The sequence below is a fragment of the Copadichromis virginalis genome, linkage group LG3 (genome assembly GCF_057382275.1).
Source record: "Copadichromis virginalis isolate Kocher_CV1m ecotype Utaka linkage group LG3, C_Virginalis_male_GT1.1, whole genome shotgun sequence".
Taxonomy (NCBI): domain Eukaryota; kingdom Metazoa; phylum Chordata; class Actinopteri; order Cichliformes; family Cichlidae; genus Copadichromis; species Copadichromis virginalis.
In genome coordinates, this window is record NC_140620.1 from 117197 (window position 1) to 140267 (window position 23071).

Here is a 23071-nt window from a genome sequence, read left to right on the forward strand (position 1 = left end):
GTGTCTGGGGATGGGCGTCCAGGTACACGCCGGCTCACTCCTTGGCGGCTGCTTATCGGGGCCTGGAGCCTGGGGCTCGCTCGGGCCACTTCGGAGGTGGGGTGCCCCCGGCCTCTCGGCGATCGTGGCTCAAGAGTTGGGTGTTCGCCTTGTAATCGGAAGGTTGCCGGTTCGAGTCCCGGCTTGGACAGTCTCGGTCGTTCTTTCCTTGGGCAAGACACTTCACCCGTTGCCTACTGGTGGTGGTCAGAGGGCCCGGTGGCGCCAGTGTCCGGCAGCCTCGCCTCTGTCAGTGCGCCCCAGGGTGGCTGTGGCTACAATGTAGCTGCCATCACCAGTGTGTGAATGGGTGGATGACTGGATATGTAAAGCGCTTTGGGGTCCTTAGGGACTAGTAAAGCGCTATATAAATACAGGCCATTTACCATTCACCATTTTAAAAAAACAAGCGCGTCCATGCTCACAGGTGTACACACGGGTGATCACACTCACAAACTACACCCTTTTTGGCTTCTACCTCAAAGCACACTGTGTTCTGTTGATCTTATGTGCTGCACAATAACGTTTAACATTTAGTATTTACTGTCATATTCCCATATATCATTGTGATGTTGTTTATTCTATTACTCTTGTTCTCTTCTGCTTGTTTTCTTTGTTCTTTCTCAACAGGTGATCCAGGTGATCGTTATATGCATTTTCTTTTCTTTTTTTTTTTCCTGCCCATTCTGTTGGTTTTTGTTTTTTGCCCTTCTCCCCCGTCCCTCTTCTCAGCTGTTTCTCTTTCCCTCTTTCTTTCTCCCCTTCTTTCCTCCAGTCAAGTCTGTCCCGTATTCAGTAAGTGAAAATAAAATAAACAATAAAGGTGAATCAAATGGACCATTACGGCAAGGCTGGGATGGTCAATTTGGTAAAGTAAATCCGTTGGGCATCTTTCTTTGCCTTTAGACAACAATTCTGATGCAAAAGAGCCAAACGGGACAGGCAAAAAAAAAAAAAAAGTTTTTTACATAAATCTTCATTCACCAGCAGCGTGACTGTGAAGTGCTGCACTGTATGTTTCTAAGTTTTCTCCCCAACAAACACAACAATGTTGATGAATTCAATGGGGAGCCAATGCAGCTGTATTAGCAACGGTTTTTAGATGTGAGTATTTAGATGTTTTGGACAGAAGCCTTGCTGCAGTGTTTTGGACAATGTGCAAGTGGATCTGGAGTGGATGTGAACACCATCAGGGTGGGACAGCTGCTGTTCATTAAATGGTGTTCAGTGCAGTTATTGCATATATTTTATTAGGATCTAAAAAAGCTGAATCTCAACATAATTTGTGAAAATCTTATCATGTTAGCTTCAAAATTTGCAACCATAATTCCTGTAAAGGGAGAGGCAGCAAAACCAGAAAAACAGCTGCAGGTAGAGGCGGAGCAACACCTCAAATACAAGAAATTCAACATCATTTTCAAGAAGTGAAAGTGTGAGAGAGCAGCAGCAGAGCTTCAGTCGAGTCCTGTTTGTCTCTAAAAGAAGATTCACTGGAGTCCATCAGGTTCCTCTCAGCAACATTGGTGAGTGCAGCTGATCACACTTCCTTTTCCACACAAATCTTCTCTCTCTGTTCACTTCATGTTGACTCATTGACAGTCACATTGGTTCCAAAAAATCTACTCATTTAACTGATGGGTCTGTCTAGCACAACCCCTCACTGGAACGAGACAATTCTACTACAATAGCAAAAGCAAGACGCAAGTCACCAAAGTTCTTTGTGTTACTCGTGCACGAGGGAGAGAACTGTGACAAGCGTGTTCCTGTCGCTCACCAGCAGCGTATGTGTGCCTGTGTGTGTGTGTGTGTGTGTGTGTGTGTGTGTGTGTGTGTGTGTGTGTGTGTGTGTGTGTGTGTGTGTGTGTGCGGTCAAGATGTGACCCTGTGAAGAATCCCCACACCTATTGGCGCCAGGGAGTCCAGCTGCTCACATGAACTAAAGGCTCTTACACTCAAACAGATATACGTGTGCTTGCTATACCACATATCAGCGAGAGAAGATACGACCTCTCTCATGACCCTAGGAGGTGTGTGATCTATGCCAGAACACTCTGAAGAGGAGTGAACGCACTCCCCTCTTCCTTCTGCACAGAGTTGTTACAGACCTCATAGGATGAGACATTCTTTCAATATGCAATCAACTATATACTTCTAAGCATAAATGATTATATGTTTCTCAATACAAATGACAATAATAAAATACAAACGCAACAGTAACCACAGATGTTGATGCTGTTTCAAACAGGACTCTGCACTCAAAGCATGTGCTCTAAACTTTGGACTGACTCCACACTTTCTGTTCTGATTACTGTTTGTTCGTCACTTTCTGCTCTGATTAATGTTTGTTCGTCACTTTCTGCTCTGATTAATGTTTGTTCGTCACTTTCTGTTCTGATTACTGTTTGTTCGCCACTTTCTGTTCTGATTACTGTTTGTTCACCACTTTCTGTTCTGATTACTGTTTGTTCATCACTTTCTGTTCTGATTACTGTTTGTTCGTCACTTTCTGCTCTGATTAATGTTTGTTCGTCACTTTCTGTTCTGATTACTGTTTGTTCATCACTTTCTGTTCTGATTACTGTTTGTTCATCACTTTCTGTTCTGATTACTGTTTGTTCACCACTTTCTGTTCTGATTACTGTTTGTTCGTCACTTTCTGTTCTGATTACTGTTTGTTCGCCACTTTCTGTTCTGATTACTGTTTGTTCATCACTTTCTGTTCTGATTACTGTTTGTTCGTCACTTTCTGCTCTGATTACTGTTTGTTCACCACTTTCTGTTCTGATTACTGTTTGTTCGCCACTTTCTGTTCTGATTACTGTTTGTTCACCACTTTCTGTTCTGATTACTGTTTGTTCACCACTTTCTGTTCTGATTAATGTTTGTTCGCCACTTTCTGTTCTGATTACTGTTTGTTCGTCACTTTCTGTTCTGATTACTGTTTGTTCGTCACTTTCTGCTCTGATTAATGTTTGTTCGTCACTTTCTGTTCTGATTACTGTTTGTTCGCCACTTTCTGTTCTGATTACTGTTTGTTCATCACTTTCTGTTCTGATTACTGTTTGTTCATCACTTTCTGTTCTGATTACTGTTTGTTCACCACTTTCTGCTCTGATTAATGTTTGTTCGTCACTTTCTGTTCTGATTAATGTTTGTTCGTCACTTTCTGTTCTGATTACTGTTTGTTCGCCACTTTCTGTTCTGATTACTGTTTGTTCGTCACTTTCTGTTCTGATTACTGGTTGTTCGTCACTTTCTGTTCTGATTACTGTTTGTTGGTCACTTTCTGCTCTGATTAATGTTTGTTCGTCACTTTCTGTTCTGATTACTGTTTGTTCACCACTTTCTGTTCTGATTACTGTTTGTTCATCACTTTCTGCTCTGATTACTGTTTGTTCATCACTTTCTGTTCTGATTACTGTTTGTTCGCCACTTTCTGTTCTGATTACTGTTTGTTCATCACTTTCTGTTCTGATTACTGTTTGTTCACCACTTTCTGTTCTGATTACTGTTTGTTCATCACTTTCTGTTCTGATTACTGTTTGTTCACCACTTTCTGTTCTGATTACTGTTTGTTCATCACTTTCTGTTCTGATTACTGTTTGTTCACCACTTTCTGTTCTGATTACTGTTTGTTCGTCACTTTCTGTTCTGATTACTGTTTGTTCACCACTTTCTGTTCTGATTACTGGTTGTTCGTCACTTTCTGCTCTGATTACTGTTTGTTCGTCACTTTCTGTTCTGATTAATGTTTGTTCGTCACTTTCTGTTCTGATTACTGGTTGTTCGTCACTTTCTGTTCTGATTACTGTTTGTTCGTCACTTTCTGCTCTGATTACTGTTTGTTCGCCACTTTCTGTTCTGATTACTGTTTGTTCATCACTTTCTGTTCTGATTACTGTTTGTTCGCCACTTTCTGTTCTGATTACTGTTTGTTCATCACTTTCTGTTCTGATTACTGTTTGTTCGTCACTTTCTGTTCTGATTAATGTTTGTTCGTCACTTTCTGTTCTGATTACTGTTTGTTGGTCACTTTCTGTTCTGATTACTGTTTGTTGGTCACTTTCTGTTCTGATTACTGTTTGTTGGTCACTTTCTGTTCTGATTAATGTTTGTTCATCACTTTCTGCTCTGATTACTGTTTGTTCGTCACTTTCTGTTCTGATTACTGTTTGTTGGTCACTTTCTGTTCTGATTACTGTTTGTTGGTCACTTTCTGTTCTGATTACTGTTTGTTCACCACTTTCTGTTCTGATTACTGTTTGTTCGTCACTTTCTGTTCTGATTACTGTTTGTTCACCACTTTCTGTTCTGATTACTGTTTGTTCGCCACTTTCTGTTCTGATTACTGTTTGTTCATCACTTTCTGTTCTGATTACTGTTTGTTCGCCACTTTCTGTTCTGATTACTGTTTGTTCATCACTTTCTGTTCTGATTACTGTTTGTTCGTCACTTTCTGTTCTGATTAATGTTTGTTCATCACTTTCTGCTCTGATTACTGTTTGTTCGTCACTTTCTGTTCTGATTACTGTTTGTTGGTCACTTTCTGTTCTGATTACTGTTTGTTGGTCACTTTCTGTTCTGATTACTGTTTGTTCGTCACTTTCTGTTCTGATTACTGTTTGTTCACCACTTTCTGTTCTGATTACTGTTTGTTCGCCACTTTCTGTTCTGATTACTGTTTGTTCATCACTTTCTGTTCTGATTACTGTTTGTTCATCACTTTCTGTTCTGATTACTGTTTGTTCATCACTTTCTGTTCTGATTACTGTTTGTTCGTCACTTTCTGTTCTGATTACTGTTTGTTCACCACTTTCTGTTCTGATTACTGTTTGTTCGTCACTTTCTGTTCTGATTACTGTTTGTTCACCACTTTCTGTTCTGATTACTGTTTGTTGGTCACTTTCTGTTCTGATTACTGTTTGTTCGTCACTTTCTGTTCTGATTACTGTTTGTTCACCACTTTCTGTTCTGATTACTGTTTGTTCGTCACTTTCTGTTCTGATTACTGTTTGTTCATCACTTTCTGTTCTGATTACTGTTTGTTCGTCACTTTCTGTTCTGATTAATGTTTGTTCGCCACTTTCTGTTCTGATTACTGTTTGTTGGTCACTTTCTGTTCTGATTACTGTTTGTTGGTCACTTTCTGTTCTGATTACTGTTTGTTCGTCACTTTCTGTTCTGATTACTGTTTGTTCATCACTTTCTGTTCTGATTACTGTTTGTTCTTCACTTTCTGATTAGTGCTTGTTCACCACTTTCTGTTCTGATTAGTGCTTGTTCACCACTTTCTGTTCTGATTACTGTTTGTTCGTCACTTTCTGTTCTGATTAGTGCTTGTTCACCACTTTCTGTTCTGATTACTGTTTGTTCGTCACTTTCTGTTCTAATTAGTGCTTGTTCACCACTTTCTGTTCTGATTACTGTTTGTTCGTCACTTTCTGTTCTAATTAGTGCTTGTTCACCACTTTCTGTTCTGATTACTGTTTGTTCACCACTTTCTGTTCTGATTACTGTTTGTTCACCACTTTCTGTTCTGATTACTGTTTGTTCACCACTTTCTGTTCTGATTACTGTTTGTTCGTCACTTTCTGTTCTGATTAGTGCTTGTTCACCACTTTCTGTTCTGATTACTGTTTGTTCATCACTTTCTGTTCTGATTACTTTTTGTTCGTCACTTTCTGTTCTGATTAGTGCTTGTTCGTCACTTTCTGTTCTGATTACTGTTTGTTCGTCACTTTCTGTTCTAATTAGTGCTTGTTCACCACTTTCTGTTCTGATTAGTGTTTGTTCACCACTTTCTGTTCTGATTACTGTTTGTTCATCACTTTCTGTTCTGATTACTGTTTGTTGGTCACTTTCTGTTCTGATTACTGGTTGTTCGTCACTTTCTGCTCTGATTACTGTTTGTTCGTCACTTTCTGTTCTGATTACTGGTTGTTCGTCACTTTCTGTTCTGATTACTGTTTGTTGGTCACTTTCTGTTCTGATTACTGTTTGTTCATCACTTTCTGTTCTGATTACTGTTTGTTCACCACTTTCTGTTCTGATTACTGGTTGTTCGTCACTTTCTGTTCTGATTACTGTTTGTTCGTCACTTTCTGTTCTGATTACTGGTTGTTCGTCACTTTCTGTTCTGATTACTGTTTGTTCATCACTTTCTGTTCTGATTACTGTTTGTTCGTCACTTTCTGCTCTGATTACTGTTTGTTCGTCACTTTCTGTTCTGATTACTGTTTGTTCGTCACTTTCTGTTCTGATTACTGGTTGTTCGTCACTTTCTGTTCTGATTACTGTTTGTTCGTCACTTTCTGTTCTGATTACTGTTTGTTCGTCACTTTCTGCTCTGATTACTGTTTGTTCGTCACTTTCTGTTCTGATTACTGTTTGTTCGTCACTTTCTGTTCTGATTACTGTTTGTTCGCCACTTTCTGTTCTGATTACTGTTTGTTCATCACTTTCTGTTCTGATTAATGTTTGTTCATCACTTTCTGTTCTGATTACTGTTTGTTCGTCACTTTCTGTTCTGATTAATGTTTGTTCATCACTTTCTGTTCTGATTACTGTTTGTTCATCACTTTCTGTTCTGATTAATGTTTGTTCATCACTTTCTTTTCTGATTACTGTTTGTTCGTCACTTTCTGTTCTGATTACTGTTTGTTCTTCACTTTCTGATTAGTGCTTGTTCACCACTTTCTGTTCTGATTAGTGTTTGTTCGTCACTTTCTGTTCTGATTACTGTTTGTTCGTCACTTTCTGTTCTGATTACTGTTTGTTCGTCACTTTCTGTTCTGATTACTGTTTGTTCGTCACTTTCTGTTCTGATTAGTGCTTGTTCACCACTTTCTGTTCTGATTACTGTTTGTTCGTCACTTTCTGTTCTAATTAGTGCTTGTTCACCACTTTCTGTTCTGATTACTGGTTGTTCGTCACTTTCTGTTCTGATTACTGTTTGTTCGTCACTTTCTGTTCTGATTACTGTTTGTTCACCACTTTCTGTTCTGATTACTGTTTGTTCGTCACTTTCTGCTCTGATTACTGTTTGTTCGTCACTTTCTGTTCTGATTACTGTTTGTTCGTCACTTTCTGTTCTGATTACTGTTTGTTCGTCACTTTCTGTTCTGATTAATGTTTGTTCATCACTTTCTGTTCTGATTACTGTTTGTTCGTCACTTTCTGTTCTAATTAGTGCTTGTTCACCACTTTCTGTTCTGATTACTGGTTGTTCGTCACTTTCTGTTCTGATTACTGTTTGTTCGTCACTTTCTGTTCTGATTACTGTTTGTTCACCACTTTCTGTTCTGATTACTGTTTGTTCGTCACTTTCTGCTCTGATTACTGTTTGTTCGTCACTTTCTGTTCTGATTACTGTTTGTTCGTCACTTTCTGTTCTGATTACTGTTTGTTCGTCACTTTCTGTTCTGATTAATGTTTGTTCATCACTTTCTGTTCTGATTACTGTTTGTTCGTCACTTTCTGTTCTGATTAATGTTTGTTCGTCACTTTCTTTTCTTATTACTGTTTGTTCATCACTTTCTCTTCTGATTACTGTTTGTTCATCACTTTCTGTTCTGATTAATCTTTGTTCGTCACTTTCTTTTCTGATTAATCTTTGTTCGTCACTTTCTTTTCTGATTAATCTTTGTTCGTCACTTTCTGTTCTGATTACTGTTTGTTCATCACTTTGTGTTCTCATTAATGTTTGTTCATCACTTTCTTTTCTGATTACTGTTTGTTCATCACTTTCTGTTCTGATTACTGTTTGTTCATCACTTTCTGTTCTCTAGCATATCGAGACTATCTCTCCATACCATTACATATTCCATATGTATGGGATACGACCCCCCTTGGTCGTGGCGTGTGGATATCTCTTCAAGACACTCCAGCACGCCCGGCTACGCCCCACAGCTTATGTATAAAACAGCTATGCAGACGTGACACCGGTGATCGTTGATCTCCACTTGTGTGTGGGGGCAAAAGAGTGCTTACCTTGAGAGTACTGTGTATGTGCGTCTATTGGAGCGTGCTTCAGCATCCTCCGTGGGCGATGTATTTCTCCCTTCTAGGTCCCCTGGTAGCCCCGGTATTCCCCTGGTACCCCTTAGCTTGGTTCCCCCTAGCTGGCCCTTGCTTCTCCTTGGTTGGTCCCCCTTCCCCGGCATATCGCCTCGAAAAAAAAACAGGATTATGCACCGGTTGGGCCATGCTGTGCAGCTGCCGGCTAGTGCGTAGCTCGGCTACAGTGAGGAAACACGGCAGGGACACGGCTTCAGTGTTCAAGCATACGCTGTCGCCTTGGCACTGTGCAGCTCGGCTGCTAAGTGTGTTAACACAGAGAGGATACGACTTCAGCCTTCCTAACGTTCGCTGTTGGCCTGCTTAACAATGTGGGAATAAACAGTGGGGAATTATGCTACGTTTCGTGTCAGCTAATCGTTAGCCGGCCTGCGAGTAGGATTCCAGCCGGTTAGCCTGTCTGGCGTGTCGCCCGCAGCTCGGGGGTTAACGCGGCCAGCAGGGCTCCGCTCGTAGCTCGGCTACATTGGGGAAATGTGTCAGAGTTCCAAGCATATGCTTTTACCTGTCAGCACTGTGACGCAGGAGCTAATAAACAGTGGAAGGGGAATTCAGGTTGTGGCTAGCGCCGGTGTTCTGACAAAACGTCCTACCTTGTCAAAACATCCTACCGTAGCGTAAATTTATGGTCTTGTCTATCAATCCGTGCTACCTTATCAGAATATGCTACCTTACGTAGTTAATAGCTCCGTCGTATAGGTAGGACGTTCAGATGGCCAATTCACACTTAAAAACTTTGAGTTATTTCGCTAGGACGTTAAGAACATGCTTCCTGCTGGGATTTATTTAGGTAGCAAGTTCAGATGGTCAAATCACACTATTAAAACATGCTTCCTGCTGGGATTTATTTAGGTAGCAAGTTCAGATGGCCAAATCACACTATTAAAACATGCTTCCTGCTGGGATTTATTTGGGTAGCATGTTCAGATGGCCAAATCACACTATTAAAACATGCTTCCTGCATAGTTTTATTTGGGTAGCATGTTCAGATGGCAAAATCACACTATCAAAACATGCTTCCTGCATAGTTTTATTTAGGTAGCATGTTCAGATGGCCAAATCACACTATTAAAACATGCTTCCTGCATAGTTTTATTTGGGTAGCATGTTCAGATGGCCAAATCACACTATCAAAACATGCTTCCTGCATGGTTTTATTTGGGTAGCATGTTCAGATGGCCAAATCACACTATTAAAACATGCTTCCTGCATAGTTTTATTTGGGTAGCATGTTCAGATGGCCAAATCACACTATTAAAACATGCTTCCTGCATAGTTTTATTTGGGTAGCATGTTCAGATGGCAAAATCACACTATTAAAACATGCTTCCTGCTGGGATTTATTTAGGTAGCATGTTCAGATGGTCAAATCACACTATTAAAACATGCTTCCTGCATAGTTTTATTTGGGTAGCATGTTCAGATGGCCAAATCACACTATCAAAACATGCTTCCTGCATAGTTTTATTTAGGTAGCATGTTCAGATGGCCAAATCACACTATTAAAACATGCTTCCTGCATAGTTTTATTTGGGTAGCATGTTCAGATGGCCAAATCACACTATTAAAACATGCTTCCTGCATGGTTTTATTTGGGTAGCATGTTCAGATGGCCAAATCACACTATCAAAACATGCTTCCTGCATAGTTTTATTTGGGTAGCATGTTCAGATGGCCAAATCACACTATCAAAACATGCTTCCTGCATAGTTTTATTTAGGTAGCATGTTCAGATGGCCAAATCACACTATTAAAACATGCTTCCTGCATGGTTTTATTTGGGTAGCATGTTCAGATGGCCAAATCACACTATTAAAACATGCTTCCTGCATAGTTTTATTTGGGTAGCATGTTCAGATGGCCAAATCACACTATCAAAACATGCTTCCTGCATAGTTTTATTTGGGTAGCATGTTCAGATGGCCAAATCACACTATTAAAACATGCTTCCTGCATAGTTTCATTTGGGTAGCATGTTCAGATGGCCAAATCACACTATCAAAACATGCTTCCTGCATAGTTTTATTTGGGTAGCATGTTCAGATGGCCAAATCACACTATTAAAACATGCTTCCTGCATGGTTTTATTTGGGTAGCATGTTCAGATGGCCAAATCACACTATCAAAACATGCTTCCTGCATAGTTTTATTTAGGTAGCATGTTCAGATGGCCAAATCACACTATTAAAACATGCTTCCTGCACACAATCATCTAATGTTGACAAAGAATGCAAAGAGACATGGAGGGGGAAAGACAGCTGTTTTTATTAGAAGTTGTTATGTGTTTTCCTTACATTTTTTTGCATTTATATTCTTGGTTGCTCTCTTTATATTTTGCACATGCAAAATGTGCCCATCTTTGGCAAGATTCACACTGCACCTGGAAAGGAAAAATAAATAGCTCATATTATGTTTGGTGAATACTATTAGTCAACATTTTAAACATGATTAGCAAGTAATGATACTAAGACTTATGTGTTTCTTCTGTTTTGTTTTGTTTTGTTTTGTTTTACCATTTCAATCATGCTGCGGTCAGCGTCAGCATCTAACATAGAGCAAACAATGCAGTAATCCTCAGCGTTCCCTGAAACACATTCATTTTTAGGTTTTAATCAAACATTATTTATTGATTAATTAAAAAATAATAGTAAATTTGTTCCACAAATACTTCATGGCAAATTAGTCCCTTGAATTTTTTTTAATTAGACTTAAAGAAGGGTCTTATCTGAAAGTGTTTGAAAAGCAGTATTTAAATTGGAAGTACACACTCTAACGTGATAAGGACTTTACTGGACTTACCTCGATGTTCAAGTAGGGTGCAAGCTATCTGCATTCGCTCCAGCACAACTGCTTCTGTAGTGGTTAATACTTCACTGACCTCTCCAAAAGCAAGGTAGTGTTCTGCAAACTGAGATTTCTCATTATTATAATGTAAAGTCCTAATTGTAGCTAACAATAAATGGAATCATTTGAATAAGGGTTACCTTTAACAGCAAAACTCCGCAACTGCTGGAATCCTGTTGCTTGTTGTGTTGCATAGTCTGTAACTGCCACTCCATGGTGTCTTCATGCCCTCTCATCCTCAGAAAATTCCTATTTGAACAAAAATGTTTGTAATGAAACAAGAAATGTTTTATCTAAGAATAATACCTCAGTATCATGCATACCTCCAGTTGCGCAGAATTTTCCTGTCATAAACACCTTCATTCCCCATGGGGTCTATGAGCAGTATTCTCTGTGCAGAAATGTTGACAATCTAAAGAAAAAGTTAATAAATTAATTAAAATTACTATAGTTTTTGCCACTGAAAACCTATTTAAGAATAACACTTTCAGCAAGAAACTGCTTCACAACAAATTAATAACTAAATGGACACATACCACAAGAATCCAGTGCATACCAAAGTTCACAGGGCACAACCACATGACATTTACATGGTGGCTTCTTCTGTACGGCTTGATATGGTCAATGCTGTAGTGATTTTTTAAAGTTGCTCCTTCCGTGTTTTTTAATCTCACACATTTGCCAGCGATGTCTTGAATGGTGTAGGGTCCTGAAAAATCTGGATCAAACCTTCCTCCCTTCCTTCCACGTTTCCTCATGTTCAAGAGAAGAACTTCATCTCCAACGCTGTACACAAGGTTTCTGTACTTCTTCTGGACTCGTCTGGCATAGGCTTCCTTTTGTAAGTCTTGGGACTTTGCCATATTTTCCTCTACAGTTTTTTTTAACTTGCCCTTGTGTGTCTCTTGTAGAAGATACAAAGTCACCGTAACTCGACTCCTCAGGGAGAATGATGGAGGACAGCTAAAATTTTCACATTTTAAATTACAATTAAAATCATAAAGACAAATAATGCATGTGAAACATGAACTGAAAAATCTAACTATAATAACTCATGTTTAAAAGTAAATATACTATTATAAAGCTTTGAGCACAGAAAGCCACAAAGATAGACTCATATCATTTTTTGTATAGTCATTTTTACTCTTGATACACTTCCATAGGTGAACACATTATACTTAACGGTCTCCTCAAGATGTATTACTTTACATAAAGATACAAATATAAAGAAGTAACTAGTCACTTACTTTATCTTTTAAATGTTTCTTGCATATAGAAGTTAAGCAGAGAAGATTAAAGCTGCAGCCAATATCAATATGCACAATTTCCAATTAAGATTACATTTAATTTATGCATTATCATAGTTGTTGCATAAATAGAATTCCTTAATAACACTTACTGGGACTTCAACAGGAACTTCAGAAGGATATGTAGCTTCTCTCCCATACATTAAACGGAATGGTGTGTATTTGGTTGTGGTGTGGACCTTGGACCTCAAAGAAAACAGTGTAGCATCCAGATACACATCCCAGTCATTCTGTTGACTGTTGACTAATTTTCTCAGGCCTCTACATGTGGACATAAAAAAAACACAATAGTGACAGTGTCTTAAAAGCAAATGAAATGTTACATACAAATAAAACATACCTTTTTATGTTGTCATTTTTCTTTTCGTCTAGGCCATTTGTCTGAGGGTGATATGCTGCTGTGACACTTCTTTCTATTTTCATTAAGCTGCAAAGTCTTGAGTTGAGCTTCAAAGAAAAAAGAAAATTGTTTTTTAAAAACAACCACACAAAACCTTTGGCCTGGCAGCTACTTGGCACACTGTGGCCAAGTACTTACCTAAAGAGGTATGGAAAAGTAAACTTAACACTTACCTCGTTAACAAATTCTCTTCCTTGGTCGGATAAAATTCGTTTTGGGCAGCCATGTCTATATATGAGTGAGCACAACTGATGAGCTACCTCAGCAGCACTTTTGCTTTTTAATGGAAAAGCCTCAACCCATTTTGAAAAATAGTCTGTTGCAGTCATAATGTACTGGAAGCCACTAGACGTTTTTGGAAGAGGTCCAGTTAGATCTATTCCGATTAGCTCCCAGACATGTGACACCTGTCAATGATAAAAGAATCACATTAATATGTAATGTACATTATAACATTACTATTTTCTACTAAAATGCTACTGATATTTACCTTTATACACTGCAGTGGTTGCACAGCAGCCAATGGTTTTCCCATTTTTTGACACTGGTCACAAGCCAGGACCTTAAACATATTGAACGATCTTTATATTACCCAACAATCGCAATTAATTAAACAACAAAATTGCAAATGTTCTATAAAAATACTCGATCAAGTGGCGAAACAGTGTTAATTACTGTACATCATCCTGAAATCTGGTACGTGTCTTCAGGATAACTATGCATTCTATTGGTGCACTATTAACATACTATATATAAATAACAACTTTAAAAATACATACCCAATTCCCAATGTCAACCGACATGCCATACCAGTAAAATCTGGAACAAATTGCAGTTCGAGTCTTGAGTACACCAGTGTGTCCACCGATGGGACTTGAATGAAACTCTTGGAATAGTCCCATGGCTTCTTCTTTTGTTTTTATCACTCTCCTGTTTCCAAACAAGAGCACTCCGCCTATATTTAAAAAATGTAAATTAATTATAACATGTATTTAACCAATAATTACATTTAGTTGTTTATTTACATTACAATACTGACCCTTCAGTCTGAATTTTGCGGCGTATCTCCTAAGGGTTTGCCTCTGGGACTTATCGTATTCCGATGGGTAGGACCCAGCAGACAGAAACATGAGCAGTTCCTCGTATTTGTTCTCCATAACTAAGGAGAAAATTGGACAATTTCAACATGGCTTCGGAATCCATACAGTAAAATAAAACGACTACACGACGTTATCACGCAATTAACAAGTATGTGGTGCAGTAGTACTTTCTTCGACATAACAACGGAGCGTTTATTCACCATAACAACGGAGCGTGGTGTCCAGTAACTGCAGGAGGACTAAAATAAATTGAGAAGGTTTGCAGAAGTTGAAAAGCACAAAATAAACACTTGGAATATGACTTCGAGTGAGCAGCTTAAGGTAAACAATTATCATCTGTAATAAAGAAGTAAAACTTATAATACAAACCTTTTTTCGAAAGCAACGAGATCGGCACAAGATCGGGGTAGGATGAAATAATAGGCGTGTACTATTTACACCGGAAACATGGCCGTTTTGAATTGTGCGCATGCGCAGTAACAACAAGTAGGGCAGCTTGATGGGCGTTTTGTCAGAACACCGGCTACCTGTTAGCACTTCCTGGTTAGCATGTGGCCCCGCCCCCTTGCTTGGTAGCAGAAGTATGGCAGCCCACACGTCCCAAACATGTCTGTGTATGGCATTTTTGCCTTTTTATCGTAGGCACTGTGCTGGCTGAAGAAGCTGTTGCTTGCATGCACTGCTTTGTTGCCAGCGCGGACTAGACAGACCGTGCTGGGTTTGAAAGCATTAAATGACCCGCCCCTCCCCCTTCTCCTGCCTCCAAAAATGAGAGAGCAGGCTACTATGGGGAACATGGCTGCCACTGCTGTGACTCCAGTCATGGCATGGGCCATGGGCTGGGTCCCCTCCCATACCTGTTGCTGATTTACTGCTGGCCCTTCCCACAGCGTCCCTCCCATGGCTCCGCCTCTGTGAGGCCTGGGCTTGGAGGTTGACTGACATGTGGCGGATGTTGAAGAAGCTTCCATCTTCTCCTTCGGTGTTGCCCACCTGTCCCTGGGCTGCCCTGGGCTGTCTGGCGAGTTGGGTCCTTTCGGCTCCTGATTGCAGCATGCTGGGTGTGGGAATTAACCCTTCCTGGGGTCCACTCTAGCTTAATAGACCTCCAGGTTGTTGCTATCACGCAGCCTCAGTGCCTGCTGCCTAAGGTGCCGCTGCTGCCGTATGTGCCCTGCCTCCTGGCGTTTATGATCCCCTGCCCGCAGTTGAATGCTGCCATGCATGGCAGGAGTAGTTGCCTTTGCCCCCCCCCCCCCCCCCCCCCCCCCCCACAGGGGCACCACGGGGGACTGTCCTCTCCCCCTTCCTCTTCACCCTCTACACCACAGACTTCAGCCACTGCACGGAGACCTGCCATCTTCAGAAGTTTTCTGATGACTCTGCGGTGGTTGGATGCATCAGCAGGGATGATGAGACAGAGTACCGGGCTGTGGTCGACTCCTTTGTCACATGGTGTGAGCAGAATCATCTGCAGTTCAATGTGGCAAAGACCAAGGAACTGATCGTGGACTTCAGGAAGACCAGGAAACACTTGGGGGTCAGTGTTGACATTGTGGAGGACTATAAATACCTTGGAGTACACATTGACAATAAACTGGACTGGGCTAAAAACACCACAGCACTTTACAGGAAGGGCCAGAGTCGTCTCTATTTTTTGAGGCGACTGAGGTCCTTCAACATCTGCCAGAAAATGCTCAGGATTTTCTATGAGTCTGTTGTGGCCAGTGCGATCCTCTATGCTGTTGCATGCTGGGGGAGCAGGCTGAGGGTCGCAGATGCCAACAGACTTAATAAACTAATCTGTAAGGCCAGCAATGTTGTGGGGATGGAGCTGGACTCCCTCAAGGTGGTGTCGGAAAGGCGGATGCTGTCCAAGATAAAGACAATGTTGGATAACACCTCCCACCCACTCCATGACATGCTGGTCAGTCACAGGAGCTCGTTCAGTGAGAGACTGAGATTATCGAAAAGCACCACTGAACGACACAGGAAATCTTTCCTGCCTGTGGCCATCTCCCTGTACAACGCATCCACTTAACACACTGTTTGCTGCTACAGCTACACATGTTTCTTTTCCAAATATTTATTTATAAGTGACTTATGTATGTATGTATGTATATATATGTATATATTGTACTATTCTTAGTTAGCGTATTGTCTGTCTTGTCTTAATGTTGGTTTATAATGGAGCACTGTAACAAAAAATAATTTCCCCCAGGGATCAATAAAGTATTCTGATTCTGATTCTGATTTTCAAGTTCCTCAGTGACTTTGTTCCAGTACGCCTCACGGTCTGCTTTCATCTTCAGCCGCACCTCACGGTTTAGCCAACGACACTTTTCAAAGTTGGTTAGCTTGGCCTTCTTGCGTTTGACGACCAAGTCGAGACAGTCGTCCGAGATCCACGGTTGTGTGTGACGTCAGGCGGGTGGGCACAGCGGCTTGGCGCAGTCCAAGATGGCTTCCGATATTGTTTGCTCTTCTTTGTTGGCATCGTCGCTCAGGGGGAGTAGGGCGAAGCGGTTCGATAATGCGATCTGGAATTCTTGACGGCGGTCATTGTTGGTGAGGTGATGCCAGCCCAGCCTGGGCGGTTTGGGTGTCGGCCTCTTCGCTCGTTGGAGCTTCAGGCGCACTCTGGCGCGGAAAAGATAGTGATCAGAGCCGCAGTCAGGTCCGCGCATCGCCCGGACATCTTGCAAGGATAATCGGAACCGGGTGTTGATGAGCACATAGTTGAGTAGCGCTGAGTCATTTCCTCTTGGGTTGCGCCATGTCAGACGGTGCTTGAGCGAGTGTTGGAATAGCGTGTTCCCGAGGACCAGTTTGTTGGCGGCGGCAAATGACAGCAATCGTAGCCCGTTGTCGTTCATTTTTGCATGGCCGAATTTTCCCATCGTCGATTCCCAGCCAGTGCAGTCTTCTCCGACGTGGGCGTTCATGTCGCCGGCGATCATGATCATGCCGGTTTGAGGTAGGGAGTCCAAGACGTCTTGCAGGCAATCATAGAAATCATCTTTAGATGCGTCGGAGTTCATTTCGGTCGGTGCATAGACCGCGATGATATGTAGCTTGATTGTACCGTTGACAGTTAGGACAGCGATACGGTCAGATATAGGTTGGAAGGCCACGACGCTTGCAGAGAACCGATGGTGTACCATGAAGCCAACTCCGGCTTCTCTTTTGTCGCCGCCCGAGTAATACAACGTCATCTTTTCGTCCATGGCCGGCACTTCGACAGAGACAGTGCCAGTTCCAGTCAGCCGAAGTTCCGATAGGGCCGTTATCGAGACGTTGAGTTTTGAAAGTTCACGGGCGATGATCTCCTTCTGCCCAACAAGATGACCAGTTCTGACATTCCATGCTGCAATGTTGATCGGCGTCTTGGGCGTGAGACGATGGAATTGATGGCCAGTAGTCCATTTCCCACCAGCGCCCTGGGTCCCCAGCGCTGGCGCATCGGCTGCCCCGGATGCGGGCTGTTACTTGGTGGCTCGGTGTGCTGCGTTCCCTGGCTATCTGCCTCGCGGTTCCTGGGCTAACATTGAGCGGCCGATCACTTGCGGTCCTGCGTCCTGCAGGACCGGTTCAGGCCAGTCTGGTATCTGCAGACTGCTGCCTCCACCCCCTGGCTCAGCCTTCGTGTCTGGCTTGGCCCTGACTGGGGTGGTGTGTACATATGTGTATTTGTACATAGTTCTTCACTCTCGGCAGTTCGGTTGCACTGTCTCCTCGCGGGGTGTCTTAAAGAGTTACCGTACATATGGAATATGTAACGGTGTGGAGAGATAGTCTCTCACTAAGAGAACCAAGGTTACACCATAACCGTACGTTCTCTAGCATATCGAGACTATCTCTCCACCGTGAGGCCACTCGGAGACGCGTTCCGATCAAACGATCACCGGTGTCACGTCTGCACAGCTGTTTTATACGTAAGCTGTGGGGTGTAGCCGGGTGTGCCGGAGTGTCTTAAAGAAATATCCACACGCCACGACTAAGGGGGGGTCGTACCCCATACATATGGAATATGTAACAGTGTGGAGAGATAGTCTCTCACTAAGAGAACCAAGGTTACACTGTAACCGTATGTTCTCATTAATGTTTGCTCATCACTTTCTGTTCTGATTAATGTTTGTTCATCACTTTCTGTTCTGATTAATGTTTGCTCATCACTTTCTGTTCTGATTACTGTTTGTTCATCACTTTCTGTTCTGATTACTGTTTGTTCACCACTTTCTGTTCTGATTACTGTTTGTTCATCACTTTCTGTTCTGATTACTGGTTGTTCATCACTTTCTGTTCTGATTACTGGTTGTTCGTCACTTTCTGCTCTGATTACTGTTTGTTCATCACTTTCTGCTCTGATTAATGTCTTTAAAGTTTTACTTTGAAACATCTGAAGTCATTGCTGGTTTACGCCCTTGCCCACGCACCTGTGAAGTGGAAGCACCTGAGCCTCATTTCCCCTGCCAGCATTTAAGCAGAGGGATGGCAGCAATTCATCACCAGATCATTGTGTGACTCGCACTCCCTTGAATTGTCCCTTTTTTTCTTGAGTCTTGAGTGTCTGGCTGCGAGCAGCGAGTGACCAAAGAGGATGGAGTCCGTTACCGCCCCTTACGCCACTGGTTTTAGGGTTTCCCCAGTTACAGCAACATAAACCCATGTTGGATTGGAAAAGGGAATGCCTTGTGGGATAAAGGGGTGGTGCCACACGACCTGTTTAAAAGCCACCACCCTCTCTGTCAGTTTACTGAATCCCTCTGTCACACAATCCACCTTACCATTCTTCAGTTCCATCTGTTTATCACGACCTTGAAGAGACTCACGTCTTCCTTCAACAGTTGCCGGTGCGATTATTATTAAACTAGTGGTACATGTGCCACAGTCTGAGAATGACTGACCTAGGAGATTGAGTTTGGCATATAGGAGGCCCAACGAACTGAACCGGACCCTGGGACTGTCCCTCCAGGACTCTTTGTTCCCTCCTCTGTTAGGTCACTGGGCACGCACAACCACATTCACCTGGCACCCAGGGGTCCACCACACCATCTCATTCATTTAAAGTAGAGCAGGACGACATGGCAAAAAATATGTATCACGATATATATTTGAAAATTTGCGCTAACAATATAACTGACGATATAATTGATGCGAGACAAAATACAACTCCACAACTTTACTAGCACAAAAAAAAAAATCTATTTTCACTTAAACAAGCAGCTGTTTTATAAAAATTTATAAAAATTTATAAAAATTTAACAGTGCAAAAGCAAATTCCTTGCTGAAAGTTTAGAAATGGGCTGACACATCCTGAGCATAACCATGTAAAATATCCACTGAAGTTAAAAAGAGGTGCAACATTAAACTGCAGTGTGCCAAATAAAAAAGTAAAATACGTATTTTCCGAGCCATAAAGTGCACGGGATTATAAGGCACATTAAGCGAAACAAAGCAGTCAGATAAATCAAGCTTTATTCAACTCCTACTTCTTGCTTCCTCCACTTCTGTACCATTGATTCATTAATGGTACAGAAGTGTACCATTAATGCTGTATTCTATCACAGCTGTTCTATTCCCATGTTGTTGCAGTATATTAATGACTAACCTCGTATTGTGGATGGATTATCTCAGTTGTTCTGCTGACTGAAGTTTGGTCCGTTTACAGCATTCTGCCATGCGATTGCATTTGTCTCTAATCATCAGGAACCTTCACGTTAACTTTTATCGAGTGGAAAAGCGTTAGCGTTCATCCTCCAACGTTGCTGTTTATGTTATGCTAACATAGCTGTGTTGCTAGCGATCACGTAGCACATCATTATATACCACCTAGCCCAACTTCAGTAACCTTACCAACATCACTGCTGTTTAGTTTCCTGTCTTCGTTTATGTTGGAAGTGATAGCAGAGCTGCACGTTTTAATTTTTTCAGAAATCTCTCAGTCAGAACATGCTATATCATGCTTAGGTAACTAGCGAAACTAGCGAGCTAACTTCCACTAACTTCCTGCTAACTTTTAACTTCGTTAAATGTAATAAATTCTGTTTTCATGGATGCCCAGATGTTAAACTTCATAGTTACACCTGGTAAAGCAGCAATGCTGATTGTTTTATTAAAGATGAAAGAATTTAGACAGTTTTTAACTCTCAGTGATGCTGCCGTGTTCGTTTGACTTCGGGACCTGAAGCGGAGGGAGTTTAGGACCCAGATTACTCCCAGATTTACAAGCACCTTAGTCCGACAAATACGGCAATAACGACGGTCTGCTTGCATGTTCTACAAAAAAATGTGCTTTGGTGGGTATCTGACAGACAAACACCAAACCAGTTCCACATCACTGAAGTGGCACCATTTTTACAAACCAATTGTGGTTCATCCGTTTCACTCAATAAGATGCTTTCTCCCTTCTCATTCTCCGTTGTCGCCATGCTTTTTCGTCCATGTGCGTATGAAGACAAAGGCACTGCGCATTCGCGTTTTACCCATATTCATTTTCTTATCGTTGCCTAACATTGTACCGGTATTACCGTGAACTGTATAATATGGCCAAGCCCTAATTTAAAGCTTCGCTTAGTGGCCTACTCTCGCCAAAGATGTCCGTGAGTACATTTCTGCCTGGCCAGTCTGCGCACAGAACAAGACCTCTAACCAACTGGCCTCTGGCGTGCTCTGATCCTTGCCGATGGCAGGCCATCCCTGATCACATATCACCATCGACTTTGTCACGGGCCTGCCACCCTAATCAGGTAACACAATCATCCTAACTATCATTGGTCGTTTCTACCTAAGCTCCCCACAGCTCTGGCAACTGCCTGGCTCCTAACAACTCACGTACTTCGTCTTCATGATATCCCTGCTGACATTGTCTCTCACCGAGGCCCACAATTCACATCACAAGGCTGGAAGGTTTTCTGTTCGGTTCTGGGAGCCCAGGTTAGTGTTTCTTGTGCTTTTCATCCACAGACAAGTAAACAGAGAACAGGCTAACCAAGAGCTTGAGGCAGCCCTCCAATGTGTGGCCTCTACCCACCAGACCACCTGGAGCAAACATCTCCCTTGGATCGAATACTCGCGTAACAGCCTCACCTCTTTGGCCACTGGATTGTCTCCCTTCGAGGCATCCCTGGCTTCTTTAAGTTTCTTTAATTTTTTAAGCTTGTGTTTTGGATGAACCCGTTTGTGTCTCAGTGTGTGGCTTGATCTCCACCACTTACTCTTAGAACTGAAGAAGCTTTACTGGTGAAACTTGCAGACCATTTTCTTTCCAAGCTCCTTAGATCACTGACGCTTGTTTTTCTCTTTGTAAAATGAAATTTTAATTGAATTTTGAATAAAATGTGTTTTTTTCCTTTCTCCTTTAGAGTGCAGACATGTCAGCTGCCAACAATCTGAGATCTGAAAATCAGTTTCTGTGCTCCATCTGTCTGGATGTGTTCACTGATCCAGTCACTACATCATGTGGACACAACTTCTGCAAAACCTGCATCAGTCAGCACTGGGACATGAATGTCATCTGTAAGTGTCCCTTGTGTAAAGAGACTTTCTACACTAGACCTCAGCTGAGGGTCAACACCTTCATCTCTGAGATGGTTGATCAGTTCAGACGTGAAGCTCAGCAGAAAGCCAGCAGCAGCAGCTCAGAGCAACAAGCTGCCAAACCAGGAGAAGTTCCCTGTGACGTCTGCACTGGAATCAGACTGAAGGCCCTGAAGTCCTGCCTGGTGTGTCAGACCTCCTACTGTCAGACTCACCTGGAGCCTCATCTGACAGTGAAAGGTTTGAAAAGACATCAGCTGATTGTTGCTGTGGAGAACCTGGAAAACAGGATGTGTATGAAGCACGATAAACTCCTGGAGCTGTTCTGTAAGACCGACCAGACATGTGTCTGCATGCTCTGCTCTGCTTTAGACCACAAGAACCACGAGTTTGTTCCTCTGAGAGAAGAATATGAAGGAAAGAAGGCAGAGCTGGAGAAGACAGAGGCTGAGATTCAGCAGATGATCCAGAAGAGACGACTGAAGATTCAGGAGATCACAGAGTCGGTGAAGATGAGTAAAGATGCTGCAGACAGACAGAAAGCAGAAGGTGTTCAGGTCCTCACGGCTCTGATGGAGTCTGTTGAGAGACGCCTGAAGGAGCTCATGAAGGAGATCGAAGACAAACAGGAAGCTACAGAGAAACAGGCTGAAGGTCTCATCAAAGATCTGGAACAGGAAATCTCTGAGCTGATGGAGAGAAGCTCTGAGGTGGAGCAGCTCTCACGCTCTGAAGACCACCTCCACCTCCTCCAAAGCTTCTCCTCCCTGAAAGCTGCTCCACCCAGCAAGGACTGGACAGAGGTCAGAGTTCATCCACCATCATATGAGGGGACTGTGGGGAGAGCTGTGGCTCAGCTGGACGAGACAGTCTGGAAATATATGAATGACTTGTTTGAGGCTGAGCTGCAGAGGGTGCAGCAGTATGCAGTAGATGTGTCTCTGGATCCTGATACAGCTCATCCTTATCTCATCCTGTCTGATGATGGAAAACAAGTGAAGTATGGTGATGTGAAGAAGAAACTTCCAGACAATCCAGAGAGATTTTCTCCATGTCCTAATGTTTTAGGAGAGCAGAGTTTCTCTTCAGGCAGATTTTACTTTGAGGTTCAGGTTAAAGGAAAGACTAAATGGGATTTAGGAGTGGCCAGAGAGTCGATCAACAGGAAGGGAAACATCACATTGAGTCCTCAGGATGGTTTCTGGATTGTGAGGTTGAGAAATGGAAATAAGTACAGTGCTTGTGCTTCACCTCCAGTCCGTCTCTGTCTTCATCCTGGTCCTGAGAAGGTGGGGGTGTTTGTGGATTATGAGGAGGGTCTGGTCTCCTTTTATGATGTAGGTGCTGCAGCTCTGATCTACTCCTTTACTGGCTGCTCCTTCACTCACAAACTCCACCCATACTTCTGTCCCAGTAACAATGATGGCGGTAAAAACTCTGCACCTCTGATCATCTGTCCTGTCAATCAAACTGAGTTGATCAACGACTGATTTTATTTGATGAACTGATTGATTTTTATTGAGGAGAACAAATGAACATATTGAGCATAATACTCTCCATGTTTTCTATAGAATCTGATTATCAGGACTCTGACTTTGATCTGATTCTCATGGAATTTGACGCAAACAGAAGAAAAGTTGAATCAGGAAATGTTCCTACTAATGGAGACTCAAGCTGAAGAATCATGTGTGGGTGTTATACGGAGCATTCAGTTTTCAGCTGAGGGGAGTTGGATAAAAAGTGGTTTGGTTATTTTGGGTCTGTGA

At 42.2% G+C, this 23071-nt stretch overlaps 2 protein-coding genes and 1 long non-coding RNA gene across 3 annotated transcripts; 1 reads left to right on the forward strand and 2 right to left on the reverse strand.

The window, feature by feature from the left end:
* Window positions 1-10405: 10405 nt before the first annotated feature.
* Window positions 10406-12518, reverse strand: LOC146712145 (uncharacterized). Its single transcript, XM_085452800.1, has 7 exons — window positions 12359-12518; window positions 11496-11922; window positions 11283-11371; window positions 11100-11208; window positions 10915-11023; window positions 10629-10699; window positions 10406-10495 (listed from the first exon to the last, which is right to left on the reverse strand). Exons 1-7 carry the CDS (start codon window positions 12403-12405, stop codon window positions 10406-10408), a joined length of 942 nt encoding a protein of 313 aa, XP_085308926.1. The 5' UTR covers window positions 12406-12518.
* Window positions 12519-12636: 118 nt separating this feature from the next.
* Window positions 12637-13819, reverse strand: LOC146712146 (uncharacterized). The gene is made up of 5 exons (XR_014916773.1): window positions 13706-13819; window positions 13446-13621; window positions 13157-13228; window positions 12840-13073; window positions 12637-12713 (listed from the first exon to the last, which is right to left on the reverse strand). It is a non-coding gene; the product is annotated as an uncharacterized LOC146712146 (long non-coding RNA).
* Window positions 13820-21139: 7320 nt separating this feature from the next.
* LOC146712147 (E3 ubiquitin-protein ligase TRIM21-like) lies at window positions 21140-22835 on the forward strand. The gene has a single exon (XM_085441806.1). It carries the CDS (start codon window positions 21140-21142, stop codon window positions 22793-22795), a length of 1656 nt encoding a protein of 551 aa, XP_085297932.1. The 3' UTR covers window positions 22796-22835.
* The last annotated feature ends 236 nt before the right edge of the window (window positions 22836-23071 follow it).

Bases quoted from the DNA above. Each gene is read 5' to 3' on its own strand.
- LOC146712145 (XM_085452800.1), bottom strand. From the start codon at position 12,405: ATGGGAGAGAAGCTACATATCCTTCTGAAGTTCCTGTTGAAGTCCCA. The intron at 10,700-10,914 runs GTAAGTCCAGTA...AATGTGTTTCAG, and splicing joins CACCCTACTTGAACATCGAG to GGAACGCTGAGGATTACTGC. The intron at 10,496-10,628 runs GTAAAACAAAAC...TTTCCTTTCCAG, and splicing joins ACCGCAGCATGATTGAAATG to GTGCAGTGTGAATCTTGCCA.
- LOC146712147 (XM_085441806.1), top strand. From the start codon at position 21,140: ATGTCAGCTGCCAACAATCTGAGATCTGAAAATCAGTTTCTGTGCTCC.